Genomic DNA, 18,307 nt, shown 5'->3' on the forward strand with positions numbered 1-18,307 from the left:
GTTTTTAACGCAGTTATTACTTGTTAATATTCAGTAAGTATGGCCTTCCCAGCCCCTCAAACTTCATGATAACCACGACCGCTCTGACAAGAGTGTTTCGAAGAAAAATAATGGCCTGAATTTTCTTTCTTTAAAAGTAAATGATAAGATATACATTTGTTACACAATATACTTTTTACAATAAAAGCATGTAGATTTTAAGCTAACCTTGATTAGATAAATTTCATCACGGCTTTTTTTTCCTATTAAGATAGACGACAAAATTACTTACTTGTAAGTATTTTTTTAAATTATAAACATATTAATGTGCTTATTGTTCTATTTTACTTGAATTTTAATCTATATCTTATTAAAACTTCTTCAGATTTTATTTAATGCAAGAACTAATAAGAAAAATAGATCTTGAGGTTTGCGTGAACAGATTGACATACACAGCGGTTATAAAATCGATGTTCGCATCGTAGAATAAATCTATAGGTACTATAATATTTTAAAGTCGAAGAGTTTGTTTGTTTGAACGCGATTATCTCAAGAACTACTGGTCTGATTTGAAAAAGTATTTCAGTGTTGAATAGCCCATTTATCGAAGAAGCCTATAGGTTATAATTATACATATATTATCACGCTAAGACCAACAGAAGCGGACCCACGCGGGTGAAACCGCGGAGCGCAGCTAGTACATCTTAAGCAAACAGATTGCATGCAATTAAACCAAACAACAACCTAGTATTATATTATCTACTAGCTTCCGCCCGCGACTCCGTCCGCGCGGATGTCGGTCTTCGCGTGGATGGTTTATTTCTCCATTTTAAGTAGGTACCTCTGACAATAAAATCTTATAAATATCTATTGGACCCAATTCCCAAATACGGCTAGGCCTATAATAATACGCAACGTGTGTTCGCGGTTCTACGGAACAACGTCTATGGATAAAACTGAAAAATTAAGATTAATTTTTTTCTACGTATTTTTTCAGGATAAAAAGTATCCTATTTTACGCCCAGGATAATAAGGTATAATTATACCAAGTTTCATCGAAATCGAACCGCTAGTTTTCACGTGATGCCTTCACATACAGACAGACAGACAGACAGACAAAAATTTTTTTAATCACATATTTGGGTTTGGTATCGATCCAGTAACACCCCCTGCTATTTATTTTTTCAATATTTTCAATGTACAGAATTGACCCTTCTACAGATTTATTATATGTATAGATGAAACATAATTCTTTGGTCTATATTTGTTTTTAGATCATTATTCTTCGATAAGACGCATAGTACAACGATCATAGATTATTCGGTATTTTTTTATTTTGCGGACCCTATCAGTATGTTTTACAGAGCTAGGTATATATGGCATTTAAAATAAAATATTATTGAAAATATCTTGCTCCAATAGGTAGTGTCTTCTTTTGAATTACTATTGCGAAAAAAATATTCTGATAGATTGGAAAAATAAAGAATTTTATTTGGTAAGTACAATTATTAACGTTCTTAACTAATTATTGTTCTTAACCTTGATTAACAAACAGGGTGTTCCCGTAATAAATAATCCCGTAATAATTCTCGTTATAAAGCAGTATAATTTCCAACATGGATAAATGATGGCACTAGCCTATATATCGCGATCACATTAATTTGACGCTTGGCGTTTGCGTATTTATTCTCTCAGGTATGATTTGTAAAAAAGACATCGCTCATTCAAACTGCTAATTACATTTTTGGGCGTGGATTTTATAAGCCAATCTTGCAATGCATTGCAAACCTACTTTATTGACGTGACAACGTCTTATAATTCGATAGAGCCGCCTGCACGCACGAAAAAACATGACTCATGCGGCGTTACCTCGCTCTGAGGCGTTCCATGTAAGGCTTGAAAAGTTGAAGTGCGAGCGAGAGCGCGGAACGAACGACGAAGAAGCACAATCGGACGTTGTCACGTTCAACTATCGTCCAAGAAGCTTATATCTAATACACTGGAGATTGCACTATGAACGTTGACTTGTCACGGGAAGGTATGACCTTGAATGACGCCTGGTTGTTTTTTGTCCCTTTCACACCTAACTTGGCAAGTTGGTGTGAAAGGGATAGATTGTATTAGAGTATGTATTAGATATAAGCTTCTTGCTATCGTCAGTAAACCGACTTTACAGACAACCAAATTTTATCAATATCTATCGGGACGCTCGTATACTATGTGCTAGAGATGCGTCAAGTTAATTTGACCGCGTTTATACTTAGCGCTGTCATTTTTTGACAATGGAAATAATACTGCTTTAAGACATAGTAAACTCAAACTCAAACATTTATTTCTTCAAGAAGCATTTTTGAATCGTCATAACATATTTTTAACATTTACCGCTGATTCGGAAAGCAGTATCTATTGAGAAGAACCAGCAAGAAACTCCATAACCACCACAATAGTAACCCCCCCGATCTAAATTGACCAATTTTGTTAAAATTCATTAAAAAATCTTGTATTTCAGTAATTACAATAATGGATGTGTTTAGAAAAGCGCTCCTCGTCTCGAGATGGTTTTGCGTAGCGCCTATAAGTTCTGCACCAGGTGTTACTTACTCACGCTCTTTTTATATATACAGCATATGTATACTTTTGTCTTTGGGTATGTGTACAACTAAACTGTATTAAGCTCTTTAATCTTCGTGTATGAAAAGATAGTTTTATATATCATATGATTCTTACTATTCAAATAAATGCAAAATAATAAATGCAATGTGTTTGCTTGATTCTTGTTCTTTTCTTTCGAGTCACTTTGGAAGGGACTCCATTTATGTCTGGAGATAGTTAGGTTGTAATATAGGTTACTATTAAAGTAATAGGTTACTATTGACGAAAATATCGAGAAGCAATCCGACTGAAGCATAGGACTGATTAATTATTATAGGACAAAAATAACTAATAAATGTTTACTATACATATAATTATACAGGGTGTCTCAAAAGAAAGTTTATATTTTGTGGATGAATAAAAAAAAAAGTAAGCGGTGTATTGAAAAAATCTTTATTAATTATTAAAGTGCATAATATGGGAATTTATTTCTTAAAAATAATATCGTCCAAATGCAGTCCATTGCGTTCACGGCACTCATTTAATCGAACAGTAAAATTACAGTATTTATGACAGCTCGGCAGATAGACACAGTGATGGCTGCCATTTCGTGCTGGATATTTTCTTTTAAATGCTCTGGAGAAGTTGGTTTGTTGGCATACACTTTAGATTTAAGATACCCCCATAAGAAATTATCAAGAATAGAAATTAGCGAGGAATTTTTGGCCCTTACTTTTTCGAAGATGAAAGGGGGCGTGCAGTTACAGTAAATTCAGAGCGATGGTAGACGAGTTTTTAGTGCCTGCAAAACTTTCCTGGCTATAACCAGAGAACATCGTTGCAGCAAGACGGAGCTACATCACACACATCCAATATGTCTTTACCTCGAATTCATGAAATTTTTCCGAGAAAATTGATCTCTAGGAGAGGTGATATAAATTGGCCTCCACGCACCCTGATTTAACTCCCATGGACTTTTTCTTGTCTCTTAGATGTAAAGTGTATGCCAAAAAACCAACTTCTCTAGTGCATTTGAAAGAAACCTGCCGAGCTGTCATAAATAATTTTAGTGTTCGATTAAATGAGTGCCGTGAACGCAGTGGACTGCATTTGGACGATATTATTTTTAAGAAATAAATTCCCATATTATGCACTTTAATAATTAATAAACATTTTTTCAATACACCGCTTACTTTTTTTTTATTCATCCACAAAATATAAACTTTCTTTTGAGACACCCTGTATAAATGTGAAAGAAACAAATTAATTATATTTACATTAACTCTTCTCCCCGTGATAAAAAGTTTATTTTGTAGATATTTTTCAATTGGTGAATTCAGTTTCCAACTGTATCTATTTTTATACAAGCAGAATAACATTAAATGATATAAGCCGGAACTCTTACGTGATATGATGGCTACTCGATTGCTCCATGCTAATATTCGTGAATTATGAAGTATTTTCAACGTCAAGCCGCATAAAGCGTTGGATTAAATGTTTGAATTCATTACATAAGGTATTGTTTCTACTAATTTTAACACAACAGGGATATTTTGGAACGGGAAAACCTCTGATGCTTTTGTCATATTACTTTTATAGATTTCCGCCAGCGGCTTCATCCGTGTTTTCAAAGAAAAACCCGCATAGTTCCCGTTCCTGTGGTATTTCCGGGATATAAAGTAGCTTATGTCTTATTCTGGGTCTTCAGCTACCTACATACCAAATTTCATTGTAATCAGTTCAGTAGTATTTGCGTGAAAGAGTAACAAACATCCATCGCCATCTACATAGATATCCATCCTCACAAACTTTCGCATTTGTATTTCTACTAGTAGGACTTTGTGTCATAGTTCTAAGATTTCCGGTTTGTACAACTTTATTAAAGTGTTAAACAAATAAATACAAATATATTTTTCAGATACTACCAAAAGAAGCATTGAAACAGAAAATGCTGAATATCATTTGGATCTGTTTGATTTCAGTATTTATATTTTATATTTGGACATTGATGGAGTCTGTTGTGAAAAAACGAACAGAAAATGATCCCAATATAGGTATGTTAGGTTTATTAGGAGTTAATCTAAATGTTATAGTCCAATCCCGAAGCACAATCTCTTCGCGGAAGGACTGGTTTATCTTAGATTTGGCAAAAACCATCGGGTAATCTTCGAAATACATTTGAATTTCACCCTTTGACTGAAGTCAGCAGCAGTCTCAGGGGCCTTAGACAAAGTAACAATTACAAAACGATAACGAAGTTAGAAATCGCAAAAATGTATGGGATTGACATTAGATAGACCACGTGATCTAACGCGGCGTATGTCAATCCCATACATTTTTGCGATTTCTAACTTCGTTATCGTTTTGTAATTGTTACTTTGTCTAAGGCCCCAGGCGTTATAGGTGATCACACGCGCATATGACGCCTCAGCTAGACAATGACTGACGAAAATTGTCTAGTAAAAGGCCGAAATATTACATTTATTCGGGCTTTGACTGAGTTATTATGCCAAGGCTGAGGCTTGACCAGTCAAACCTAAGAGTGCCCGAGCCTTGGGGTTTGACTATAACATAAATACAAAATGATTAAATGATATTATTTTCTTTTTTTTCCAGTGTGGTTCAGCTCTATCATCTTTGCACACTGTTTCATGGTTGTTGTTATAACGTTTGCCAGCGTTCTTTATTCCTCAATTATTTTATTGATAAATGGTGCACTTGTTTCCTTGAATGATGGACTTAGTGAATTATACCAAGGTTTCAGTATATTATTAATTAATCGATTTTATAGAATTAAAAAAAAAAATAGAATAAAAATATGTTAAAAATTTTATTTTCAGATGACGAAAATTACGGTGCTGTACTATACGATGACAATATGAAAAATATCGGTTTCCCTCAAGATCTTTTCAAGCAAAAACTTAAAAGAAAAGGTATATTGGGTATTAAAAAAAAAACTTTGATTGAAAATTTTAATCAATTTTTAAGTCATTAAAATTAACATGGGAGCAGTTACGTTTCTATATTTATTTTATTTTTAAATGGAGAGCAATTACAAAAAACCACAACTCACGAGGCAGATTTTTACCTCTTTAGGGTGCTTTTCCACCAATAATGTGCGAGAAAGTGTACCTAATTGTGCGTTTCAAGCGTTTAGCGTTTGAACCGATACTATTGGTTATTTACAAACACATTCCTCACAACACATCCTCACACATTTTTGGTGGAAAAACACCATAAATATCAATTTTTTTCAACAGAACAAGACGATAGAAGGAACCTAGAAGTTGATATGCGGATTAATTCCTACACCAAATCCTATTTGACCATTTGTGATGCTGTCAAAATTATTAAAAAATATGATGGTGTTTCAATTTTGTCTCTGATTGCCTTGGCCACTGTGTCTTTTATATGTGCTGGTTATATAGAAATATTGATTTTGAAAACGTGTAAGTTTGGTTAAAGTCACACCATAACCTAAATATACATAGGTAGGCTTTGTAATATTTTTAAACATAACACTGCTACTGTGTCATGTTTTAAAATGTGACCAAATCTCACCCGCATAAAAGTCTGAGTCGTAATTATTAAAAGTATATACTCGTAACCAACCTCTAATTATTATTATAAATGTAAAAAAGGACATAGTATAAAATATTTTATTACGGAAATATCATGGGAATGCGAGATATACGCTTTCCCTTTGACTACGCGGGCGTAGCCGCTGGCGGAAATCTAGTATTCAAATACAATGACTTCATCATTGTCCAAAACCATGTTACAACTTAGTTTTAAAAGTTATACACAATTTTTAACACTTTCCACACACATGTTCGTTTAAATGTACTATTTTATAAAATACTGGTTTTAGTTACGGAAAATATCAACATTGGTATCGCTTTATCTCAAGTTACATGGAGTTTCCTGCACATTTGCAGGGTGGTTATATTGATAGACCCTTGTCATCGAACTCATCACCAGGTAAAGTATCCTTGAACTAGACGTCTTAAATAATAATAATAATCGTAGGGATGTGACGACCCCATCGCCCACGGCTGGAATATCTATTGTCTACGTCACAATAGATATGCTAGATATATAATAACAGCGCTATATAGGTTATCTAGCGCTATCGCCTTCTTACTCTGGAATAAATACTACTCATGGTAACAGTCCCAAAATACTTTTATAAAATGGGTTAGTGAGAGAATGATGAATATGGTGAATGAGTTAGTCATTATTGGTGAGACAAAAGCTGCCCGCCTTCGATGGATCGGTCACCTAGAAAGGATGCCAAACGATCGCGCTGCGAAGAGGGTGTACATGTCAAGCCGATCGGTAGGCGCCCCGTCGGCCGACCTCGTCACCGTTGGAGAGACGAAGTCCAAAAAGATCTGGACATCCTTCAAGTAGAAGACCTCAACACCAGGGCGCTAAAGCGCGAAACTGGGGAACTTTTGGTGTCGGAGGCCAAGATCCTCTTTAGGTCGTTGCGCCGTTGAAGGAAAGAAGAATGGGTTAGTAAAATGCGAGCTAATCGAGCGGTCTTGTTCACGAGTTGGAATCAGTCAAAGCTCTTTTAAACATTATTGGAACGAAGTTCCTTATGGCGCGTTGTGAAAGGGGGCTAGACGAAAAAAATTCTTACGAATAGTTGTCACGACACTTTTTGCTAGAGTTGTAAGCCGTGCGGCGTGCGCGTGGTCTGTCTGTCTCTCTCTAACTTAACACTTCCTTCCATCCGGATGTCTCTTGACATCGCTCAAGCTTTTTTATGAGCTATACTTGTATGTTTGTATGTAACCGACTATTTTATTCAGTTATGACCCATTTTAAACGGAAAGATATAATTCAAACTTTGTACAATTATCAAGGATCGGTTTTTAAAACGATATTTATTATTATTTGTCTTAAAGATATTTAATTTTTTATTTTTCCCATTAGTTTCACAGAACTGGAGAAATAATAGATCGTATCAGGCTTCGATGGAGTGATTACGATTCAGTTATACACGAGCTGGAGCTTTTCAAATTGGTAGTCAAACTTAATAGAGTTATGTATTCACCAATTAACTTATTCATTCTAAATAGGCTTCTTATATTCAAGGTACGTAAATAAATTATTTTGTAGTCATTTACTCGCTGACCCGGCAAGCTTAGTTCTGCCAGGATAATTTTATTACTTAGCATATAAAAACAAAATTGTTTGCGAGATATGCTCACTGCTCAGCCATTATTACAAAGTACAAAGACGTTTAGACTTCGATCTTTGAAACTACGCAGTCGATTTTGATGAGGTTTTTTCAATGGATAAAATGATTCAAAATCAAGGTTTTATGGTTCTTTTGCATTTAGTAGATATGTCTATAAGAATCTTCAAAAAGTTTACTTTCTGGTATTAGTAGGTTCTTAAAAATATAAATACGTTACATATCCGCAGTTTAAATTCAACCTAAAATTTTAAAGTAATTCAGGAGATAGTCAGCCAATTTATGATGTCGTTGCAGTCAATATTACAACATAAAGACTCCAGGAAATGGACTAGAATTTGATAACAAGTTCAAAAAACACGTATTGAGAATTTTTTACTTCTTTCAATTAAAAAAGTTTTTTTTTGCGATTGATGATAATACTAACCTACAGATTGTCATTTGAGTATAATAATAATGTAATTTTTTTAGGTTTTAGGGTGCTCTTTAACCTATTTAATTACAATTATTCAATTCCATCAATTATAATTGCGATTCCTGAATTGAAAATTGAATTGAATATCGTGTAAGAAGAGTGACTGCATATTTGGATCAAATTTGTAAAAGAAGAAATGAGATACCTAATATTTATCGCACGATACATCAAATTATAATTCTGATTTGGACTTTGAAAAGTAGGATTAGCACATTAAAACAAGAATTACCAGAAAACCTTCCTATAGAATTATTGTACTAACTGCTTATACAAATTGATGTTTTATGTGAGCTTTAACATTTTCTCTGTAATATTGATCGTTGTTTTGTGTGAAAAAAGCAAATAAAATAATGTTGTGTGTGTGCGGTTTTTTTTATTTAACCTATAATATCTACCTAGAATACAGATAGAATATAGATAGAATATAATATAGAATATAATATTTATCACCATAAAATAATTTTTAGATAATAACAATTATACACTCAAGCCGCTATTGAACATTTAGGCTGAATTATTTTTGATTACCTTGAAACTATTAATAATGATTGTTATAAAATAAATAAAATATCCTTTATTGAATTATTATGTACCGTTAGGCAAAAATAAAAAATACAAGAGTTACATTACATTACACAGTTATTGAAATAATGCAAAAAAGTATCAATTTAGAAATCATAAATATTAACGCAGAAGCCCGGGCATAAAATGCCAAGATGCTGCTACCAAAGTTCGTTTATAATCGAGTTACTAGAAGTTAAAAGAATAGTATTCCTAAATCTAGCAATGCCTGATCAATGCATCGAGAACCGGCACGCAATGTGCGCGTGTTATACATATAAACAGTTGCATTTAATTTATCATTATACATTCTTCAGATTCACAGACACATTGGAGAGGAGAAAATATTTAATTCTGAGGAATTAACAAATGTACTATTATAATGTATCGCATTCAGTGCTGGATACAATATAATAATAAACTCGAGAAGATAATTTTTAAATCAATTATTGTAACGTCCATTTACGTTACTAAAATTTAACCCATTGAGCCCCAAGCGGCCCGATCGGTCCACTACACAATAGATTTTCTATTGTGTCTGTGATTCCGGGGCCTGAGTACTTTTTTGTGCTATATAAGGTCTTTTATGTTATGAACCAATTGAAATATGAAAAGTATTAATAAAAAATAAAAATATATTTGTACGCCTGTGAAAAAAATAATATTGATTTTTCATGAAAAAATTTTGCTTGCGCCCTTGTCTGCGTCACATAATAATTGTAGGAATATATTTTCACAGGCCTCATCATTTTAGATATTTGTACAGAAATTCACAGGAGGTCAATGTTTTATATGTATACTAGCTTCCGCCCGCGACTCCGTCCGCACGGATATCCGTCTTCGCGTGGATGGTTTATTTCTCCATTTTGAGTAACTCTGACAATGACATCTTATTAAAAAAAAAGAATCCACTGCGGGTAACGCAACGTGTGTTCGCGGTTCTACAGAACAACGTCTATGGATAAAACAGAAACATTAAGATTTTTTTTTCCACGTATTTTTTCCAGGATAAAAAGTATCCTATTTTATGCCTAGGATAATAAGGTATCATTATACCAAGTTTCATCGAAATCGAACCGTTACTTTTCACGTGATGTCAGCATATACAGACAGACAGAAAGACAGACAAAATTTTTTTTTAATCACATGTAATGTAGGTATGGTATCGATCCAGTACCACCCCCTGCTATTTATTTTTCAATATTTTCAATGTACAGAATTGACCCTTCTACAGATTTATTATAGATTTAATACATAACATGATTTCCAAAATATGGATCTTCTTTTTTATTATCTAGGTACTGCTCTTCGCCACAAATACTCGACACTTGTATCGAAAGTAATGAAACTGTGATCCATGCATGTATAGTTTTATTTAATTTAATAATTGTAAGGTTAAATAAAATAATTGTTGTTAAATAAAATAAATATCCCTAAATAAAACATGTTTTCTATCTTATTCTCTCGTAGTATTTGAGACAATATCTACAAGAGTTTTTCTTGCTATTTTCCCTGTAGCAGTCATTGGAAATTCCTTGAAAAACGCAACACCTCCGCGCAGTTCCTTGTTCACTGATAATTTTTCTGTAAATTAAAATAAAATGATGTTGTGATCAAATTTTTTTCAATGTGGGATGAAGAACTAGAATAAAAGTACCCAACTTAAGAAACAAAAAGATTTTTGCAGAACTCATAATTCTCTCGTTCTAGAATCTGGATGAGCATTGAGCATCTATATTTTTATATAATCTGGATATGGATGGCAGGATTGTGAAAAGCGATCAGAAAAAATATAATACATGCGTACCAATAACAAGATCTTTGATTTCCTGTGCAGTTACACATGACAGTTCTTCTCGTATAACACACGCTGTTGGTCTTTCTCCATCTTCTGGATGAGCAATACCAACCACACAAACGTCTTTAACACCTTCATGAGTACGTATTACATCCTCTATTTGTCCAGGAAATACCTATATAGGTACAAATTATTCCATTAATTTTATATTATTTTATGTTTTTGTAAATGTCTATTTACTTTATTACAACAATATTGAATTTTAACTTTCCTATATTTCTGAACAAGTTCAATTTTTTATAATTAGTTATACAGAAGCAGAAGACATTTTAAAAACATGTAAATAGAAGGGAGTAAAATGAAGATGTTAAATAAAATAAAAAAATCACATTTCTTTAATTCTTGTACATTACACAAACAATAACATGCGAACACACATACACCCACACACACTCACACACACACACACACACACACACACACACACGCACACGCACACATACACACACACACACACACACACACACACATACACACACACACACACACAAATCCATTCTACCAATTTTTAGAGTATTTTTATTTTTATGTATTACCTTATTTTTTAAGCTTTCTTTTAATTGTTAATGCCTAGTAATTGTTATGGAAGAGAAGCGCCTTCTAACACAAGTGAAATTTATCACTATGAAGGCACTTACCTCCAACCCGAGATGAAAACTTGTTTAAAAGAAATAAACAATTTTATTTATTTATTTATAATTCAATGGGGATCATTAAATATCTATTTCTGATATTTTGGCAATGTTGGACCTGAAACTTACTTAACCTATTTTGTGTAAAATGTAACTTACTGAACAACCTTTCCATTTAATTATTGTTTTAATTCTATTGCCGAAATAATAAAAGCCATTTTCATCTCTGTAGTACAGATCACCTGTTTTGAAATACCCATCTTCAGAAAAAACTTTCTGCGTTTCTTCGGGATCATTGTAGTATTCCTGTAATTATAAATATCTATTTTTTAAATTTAACTATGAAAATTATCCTCATAATAGGCTTGTGTCTCAGCAGTGAGATCGTATATGGGCTGATAATGATGAATTTAACTATGGACAATAAATTACAGTAATATTTTTGGTATTGTATTATTTTGATGATTTTGACAGCGATATAATTAATCCATTGAGCCCTGAGCGGCCCGATCGGTCCACGACACAATAGATTTTCTATTGTGTCTGTGATTCCGAGGGCTGAGTTACTAAAATAGCTTCATAAGACCTTGAGGCATGGTCCTTTAATCCACATTTCTCCAAGTACGTTGGGTTCCGTTACTTCATTCCCCGATTCGGGATCTACTAGCTAAAAACAAAGGAATGACTCATATTAAAAAAAGTAAAAAAAAGTCATCACTCGATGCTTGCCACACAAAAATATTTTACATTCTTTATTTATTCACAAATTTAAGTCTGAACCAGAATATACATTTCTATGGTAGGTATGTATATAAATTTTATTGGTAAGTCACATAATCGTTAAATCGTTAATTATTTTTTGAAAGAAATAAAGACATGATTAAAATTAAATTAAATCTTTGGCATATTATGATTATAATGTACATATAATGTATTTTGTAAAATTAAATTGTAGAACTGACATGATTAAAAAGAGCAACTATGGAGTTTTTTGCCGATTCTTCTCCATAGATACTGCTTTCCGAATCGGTGGTAAATGTTAAAATATGTAATGACGTTTCAAAAGTGCTTCTAAAAGAAGTCTAATTGAATAAATAAATGTTTGAGTTTGAATTATCTAACTAACTCTTATGTTAAAGGTATCTCTTCATTGTGTAAAGGTAAATCATTCAAAACCAAATCAAAAACTATATACTCATGTCTTAGATTACAAAATAAAGTACAGATGGAGCATGACAACCACCCGTCGCCCTTGTCAAAGAAAATACGAAATCAAAAACAAATACGTCGCTGCACCAGTGCTATAGCGCATAAAGTGTCATGCAATACGTCAAAAAGGGTTTGCAATTTTAGTAAATAAATGCCGTCTTGTGATAATAAAACGCTGTAAAATTTGTTCCCGAAAACAAAAAAAAGATAAAACTTCGTTTCACAGGTTTCTGTAGATTATTTGGCTGATTTATTTCTTTAATACGAATAATAATTTTACAGATATGAAGGAATACAAAACTTCAACGTATGTTGCCAGTATTTTGAAAATGAATTTGCCATTTTTATTGGTAAAACGGTAAAACGGTTAAAAGATCTTCAGGGTAATGCTGTTGTATTTTTCGATCGTGAATGTGATTATTTGTATAGTGCACCTTGAACCTGTAGTTCATGATCATTATTAGATTATTTTAATAAGCATAATACATTATTTTGTTACTTTTATAAAGCTTAAAAAAGTCATAGTCGTTTTCGCTAGCGATTTAATTTATGTGAACTCCATGATGGATATGATGAAAATAAAATGTCCCGTATTCTCGACTAAAAACTACCGCTATTCGTATTAATATATTATGAAAAATAAAAAATAATATAATTATTATAGTTAATATTGAAACTTTTTTTATGTAATTTATTTAATAAAAAATGGAATACAATTATTTTGTCCATATATAACTTTAGTAGGCAGGTACTTTATGTAATAAAAGAATTTAAATAAAAATTAAAACTTGACTTCTCATTTATGTATATAGCCTACGTCACTACCGCCACTAACATAATAATTCAGATCATTGCAATGAAACCTCACAACTCAAAATCGGTCCAACGGTTTATACTGCAGGGCGTGTCAAAGAAATATTATACATACATCCATAAACTCGAAAAACATAACCCTCTTTTTTCCGTAGTCGGGGAAAAATTTGGGAAATTTTTCAATATCTGGCAACATTACACGCACACAGAAGCACCGTGTACGTACGGTGCAGCGGCGAAATGACAGCACACATAGCTTTATTGAAAATGACGATAAATTATTCGGTTTAGTTCGGCAACGCTCCATCTGTCTTTTATTTTGTAATCTAAGACTCATGTATTCAATATCAAAATAATAAATCATACCTTATGACTAAAACATGGTAGTAAGGATTTTCCACAGCTACCAAGTGGACACCCCTCAGTATAGTTAAAGATATGTCCAACGGTTTCCGTTTGCCCTACATTTTCAAATAGCCTTGAATCTTCCCTCATACAATTCTAAAAAGATAACAAAAATTGTATAGTGTTTGTTTGTAATCACTATCTCATCTTTTGACAATCATCATGAGTACAAAATACATTTCCAATACAGTTTATTGTTTATAATTATTATTCAACATTAAGATTGCACTTCTGAATAATATACGGTGAAGATTATTAAAAAAAAATCTATCTCTATATATAGATATAAAACTCAAAGGTGACTGATATAGTGATCTATCAACGCACAGCCCAAACCACTGGACGTATCGGGCTGTTGGCATGCAGGTAGATGTCATAACGTTGGCGTCCCCTAAGAAAGGATTTCCCGAAATTCTTGCGGAAACGGGGATGCACGAACAAAGTCGTGGACGGAAGCCAGTATCTATATTATTGGAAAAAAACCTATTCCCTCTTTTTCTTATCAAAGTTTAATATGATCGGTAAAAAAATAGGATTTATTTATATTTAGAATTAGTCTTAAACATACCTTTACTTCCAAAAATAATTGATCATTAATTTTTTCCCCAACTCCTGCGATTACACCGAAACAAGTGAGATCAACTTGGTCTTTCCTTTTGATAACCTCTGCCAATATGTGGGGATTTAGATAAGTAGATATCGGCTGAAATTAAAATAATTATATAGTTCATATTTTAATACATCGACAGCAACATCTCTTAGGTATGTACTAAATTTATTTTTGAATTCAAAAATTGCTAGGAGTTCGAAAATTTCCTGAAAAATACGTGATGAAAATATAGTTATCTACACTAATATTATAAAGAGGAAAACTTTGTTTGTTTGTTTGATTGTAATGAAAAGGCTCATAAACTACTGGACCGATTTTAAAAATTCTTTCACCATTCGAAAGCTACATTATCCACGAGTAATATAGGCTATATCTTATCACGCTAAGACCAACAGGAGCGGAGCCACGCGGGTGAAACCGCGCGGCACAGCTAGTCTTTAATAAAGAAAAAATATAAAAGATATATGTACAATGTACATACCTTATATTTATTGATCATGTTAATAATAATATCTATATTATTGAGAATGGAACTTTGAAGTTTGCACTGTCCCAGAAGAGGTAATGAAATTAATGCAACGTAATTCCCTATTGCATTTACTGGTGATAATTGTAACGAATTTGTTCCCCTTCTAAAAGAAAAGCATATTAATATAAACTACATATACCAAGTTCTTAGAAAATGTATTGTTAGATGTATCTTGGTATTTATATAAAAGAGCGGTCCGCCTCGTTTCGCCCGTGGTAAGTTTACGTTTTCAATACAATACAATACAAAATTCTTTATTTAACACACACAGGTAAAGAAGATAAGAAAAAGAAAAGTGAAAAACATAATATAATATATATAAGACACAATATGTTAAATAGGCGGCCTTATCGCTTTCAAGCGATCTCTGCCAGACAACCTTTGGATAGGATTAGTTTTATGCAATAGAATGAGATAGGTGGTGTTTAAATTAAATAACATTAAAAAAGACAACAGACAAAAAAAAGATATATTAGTTAGGTAGAAATAATTAGAACCTTTCTCTTACTTAGGAATATTATAAAAAAAAATAATTAACGAAAATCGGTCCAGCCGTTCTCGAGTTTATCGCTTAGCACTACATTTACTAAATTGGCTGATAATAATTTTAAACGTTCGGAAAGCAGTTCAACGTGTCAACGGTAAACTGCTTTCTGAACCGTTTGTAAACGGTTAAAAAAAGAAATGTTGGAATTTGCTTTTAAAAAATAAATAAAACCTTATCCTCCCTTTTACTCACATGATGTCCATTATATCAAAATATTTTCTAATATCATGTATACATTTCGTATATATTGGCGTTTGGGTGAAAGCAACAGCCTTTGTTTTACCCGTGCTTCCACTTGTACATATAAGAAATTGGCAAGTGTTGTCTGGATCGATTTCTGCAATCCTATAAATTGAGGAACCAAAATGGAAAAAGGTAAAGAAGATAAAGGTAACAGTAGTAAAGTAACAGTACAGTAAGTAAGTACCCGAAATTTTGTGTCAGTGTTTCGGGTCATTTGTAACAGGATGGCGGTTCTACAGGGGTCTTAGTAGGTACGCAATGACAAAAAGAAAAATGATGGTCAGAACGCTGATACCGGATACCTTAAGATACTGTAATATTTTATAGAAGAGAATCTTAACATAAAATATTATAGTATCTTCACCGTGTGTTTTAAACAAGGTTTATCCGATTAAGACCACCAAGTAACAGCAGTTACGAGATATCTAACAGTTTTTGTAATATTGCTTTGCCAAAGTGATAAAATGTCTTACTTAAATTTTCCCTCTGCTTTGTCGTCGTCATATTTTTTAATGAATTCTGACCATGCTTTGTATCCATGTCCAAATGCAACAATTTTTGTGTTCAATTTCAAGTCTTGTTCCACTTTCTTATACGTTTCAAAGAAGTTTCTTTCACAAAACGCTATTTTTGGTTTTGTTATAGCGAAAAGATCTTTAATCTCATCTGTAAATATAAAATACGCCCGATATAAATACTGAATCAAATTCACAAACCTCCTATCTCACATTTACCATTTACTAAAAAAATAGAGTTGTCCTAATAATGTACTTACGATATTTATAATAAGGAGAAACACCAAAACTAATCATGCCATTAAAAATGGCGCTATACATGGGTATACTCATATCCAAGTGATTCCATCCACCAACTGCTACCACGTCACCAACCTTTAGACCAAAGTTACGAAGGCATTTGGCCAATTTAATAGAACGGCTTAGAACCGAGCCAAATGTCTCTGCTTCTCCTGTTGCTCCATCAATCTAGAATATATTATAATTTTTTGGAAACAGAAATAATGTAATTGGTATTATTGAAGGAAGGAAGGAAGTTTATATAATGTAATAGTGAAAGGGAGTGAAAACGTGGAAAATTTCATAAAAATATCCGTATTTAATGAATTGTGTATAAGACCAGGCACTCTAAAATAATTTCTGGCACTGAGAGACCGATTAGACCGCCTAGCCGTAATGAAGTTGAATATCGCGTGCGCTCTTTGATCGCGTTCGAGCTCGAAACTAAATCTCGTAAGTCTCAATTCTTATTTCGTTTATATAACGAAAGTAATAATTAACCTAGAGAAAAAATAATCAATACCATAAAATATCTTGGGATTGGATGGTAAACTATATTTTCTTACTATTAACATTTATTTTAGACATAAAGTTCAAGTAAATCATAAAAAAATGTAATAATTCTTAAAAAGGCATAATTTTTGAATAAAAAATGAATCGCGCGAAAATGTAACAATTACGTAACTATCTTGTACATGACCCAATAAGTCATATACATATATGTGAATATTTCAGAATATTTATGCAAATTTACATTAAAAGGGAGCCTCCTCTTAAAGTAACAGTAGTAGCAGTTGTTATTGTAGATAATAATTCATAATTCAATATTAAAAATTCGTTCTAATGAAGCTGAATGGGTCGGATCTAGTGAATAACTTTGTATAATTATGATCACATCAAGATATTATATCAATATAACAATAATCCTATTATAAAAAAAAAACCCTAAAACACGAATTAAAATAATTGATAAGTTGATCTATAAAATGTACTTACCTGACAAAGCAGATCAGAATGTTGTTGCATATTTTTCATCAAAACATGGCCGAGGTGAAAATCTGATCTCAGAGCGTTTTCAAACATTTTGAAATTGAAGAACTTTCTTTATTAAACCGTGTCTATGATTAACTGACACTTGAATAATGAGTAACTAATTGGGTTCTATTATAGTAATTTAAGGGTCATTTAGATAAAATAAACAGTAAAGTGAATAATAAAGAAAAATTATTACGTACTTAGTTTTAAATAATTTATAGATTTAGGTTGGAATTAACTATTAAGATAAAATGTTTTAAGAATTATGAACTTACTTTACGGGTTTTCTTGCTTTATTAGAGTTTTCCGTTATCCTGCCAAGGTACATTCATTGAACCGACCGAAGTTTTTAACCGACTTAAAAAAAGGAGTTGGTTATCAATTCGGCTGGTATACATATATTTTTTTTATGTAAGTACACCGATTACGCAGAGGTTTCTGAACCGATTTACATGATCTTTTTTTTGTTTGTTTTTTATGGGTTTATGGGAAAATAACAACAGATTAACTTGATATCAATTCATTTGTTTTATTGGAAACAGATATATTGGAGGTTAATAGTACAATTTTGGCTTTAAAAAACACTTATGCTTCAGGATATGATGGCATATCATCTATTTTCTTAAAGAAAAATCTTGCTATATTTGGCCAACCGATCACGCAATTATGCAATATATGCTTATCATCGGGTGTGTTTCCTGATCGTTTAAAGCAATCTCAAGTTGTGCCGATCTACAAGTCGGGAGACAGAGACAGTATAACCAACTATCGCCCCATCTCACTTTTGCCAACCATATCAAAGGTTCTGGAGAAGCT

The 18,307-nt window shown here is 32.5% G+C and overlaps 1 protein-coding gene across 1 annotated transcript; it reads right to left on the minus strand.

Moving 5' to 3' along the window:
* Window positions 1-10,272: 10,272 nt before the first annotated feature.
* On the minus strand, window positions 10,273-17,539 carry LOC123700399 (luciferin 4-monooxygenase-like). The gene is made up of 10 exons (XM_045647609.1): window positions 17,453-17,539; window positions 16,438-16,645; window positions 16,136-16,328; window positions 14,825-14,975; window positions 14,302-14,436; window positions 13,695-13,829; window positions 11,893-11,973; window positions 11,466-11,612; window positions 10,624-10,789; window positions 10,273-10,400 (listed from the first exon to the last, which is right to left on the minus strand). Exons 1-10 carry the CDS (start codon window positions 17,537-17,539, stop codon window positions 10,273-10,275), a joined length of 1,431 nt encoding a protein of 476 aa, XP_045503565.1.
* Window positions 17,540-18,307: the final 768 nt, after the last annotated feature.

This window comes from Colias croceus, chromosome 19 (genome assembly GCF_905220415.1).
Source record: "Colias croceus chromosome 19, ilColCroc2.1".
Classification (NCBI taxonomy): Eukaryota; Metazoa; Arthropoda; class Insecta; order Lepidoptera; family Pieridae; genus Colias; species Colias croceus.

Excerpts from the sequence above, each read along its gene's own strand:
- LOC123700399 (XM_045647609.1), bottom strand. The coding sequence starts at position 17,539 with ATGTTTGAAAACGCTCTGAGATCAGATTTTCACCTCGGCCATGTTTTG. Across the intron at positions 14,976-16,135 it reads AAAGCAGAGGGAAAATTTAA|AAGGGGAACAAATTCGTTAC; the intron begins GTAAGACATTTT and ends CTTTTCTTTTAG. Across the intron at positions 13,830-14,301 it reads AATTATTTTTGGAAGTAAAG|AATTGTATGAGGGAAGATTC; the intron begins GTATGTTTAAGA and ends TTATCTTTTTAG.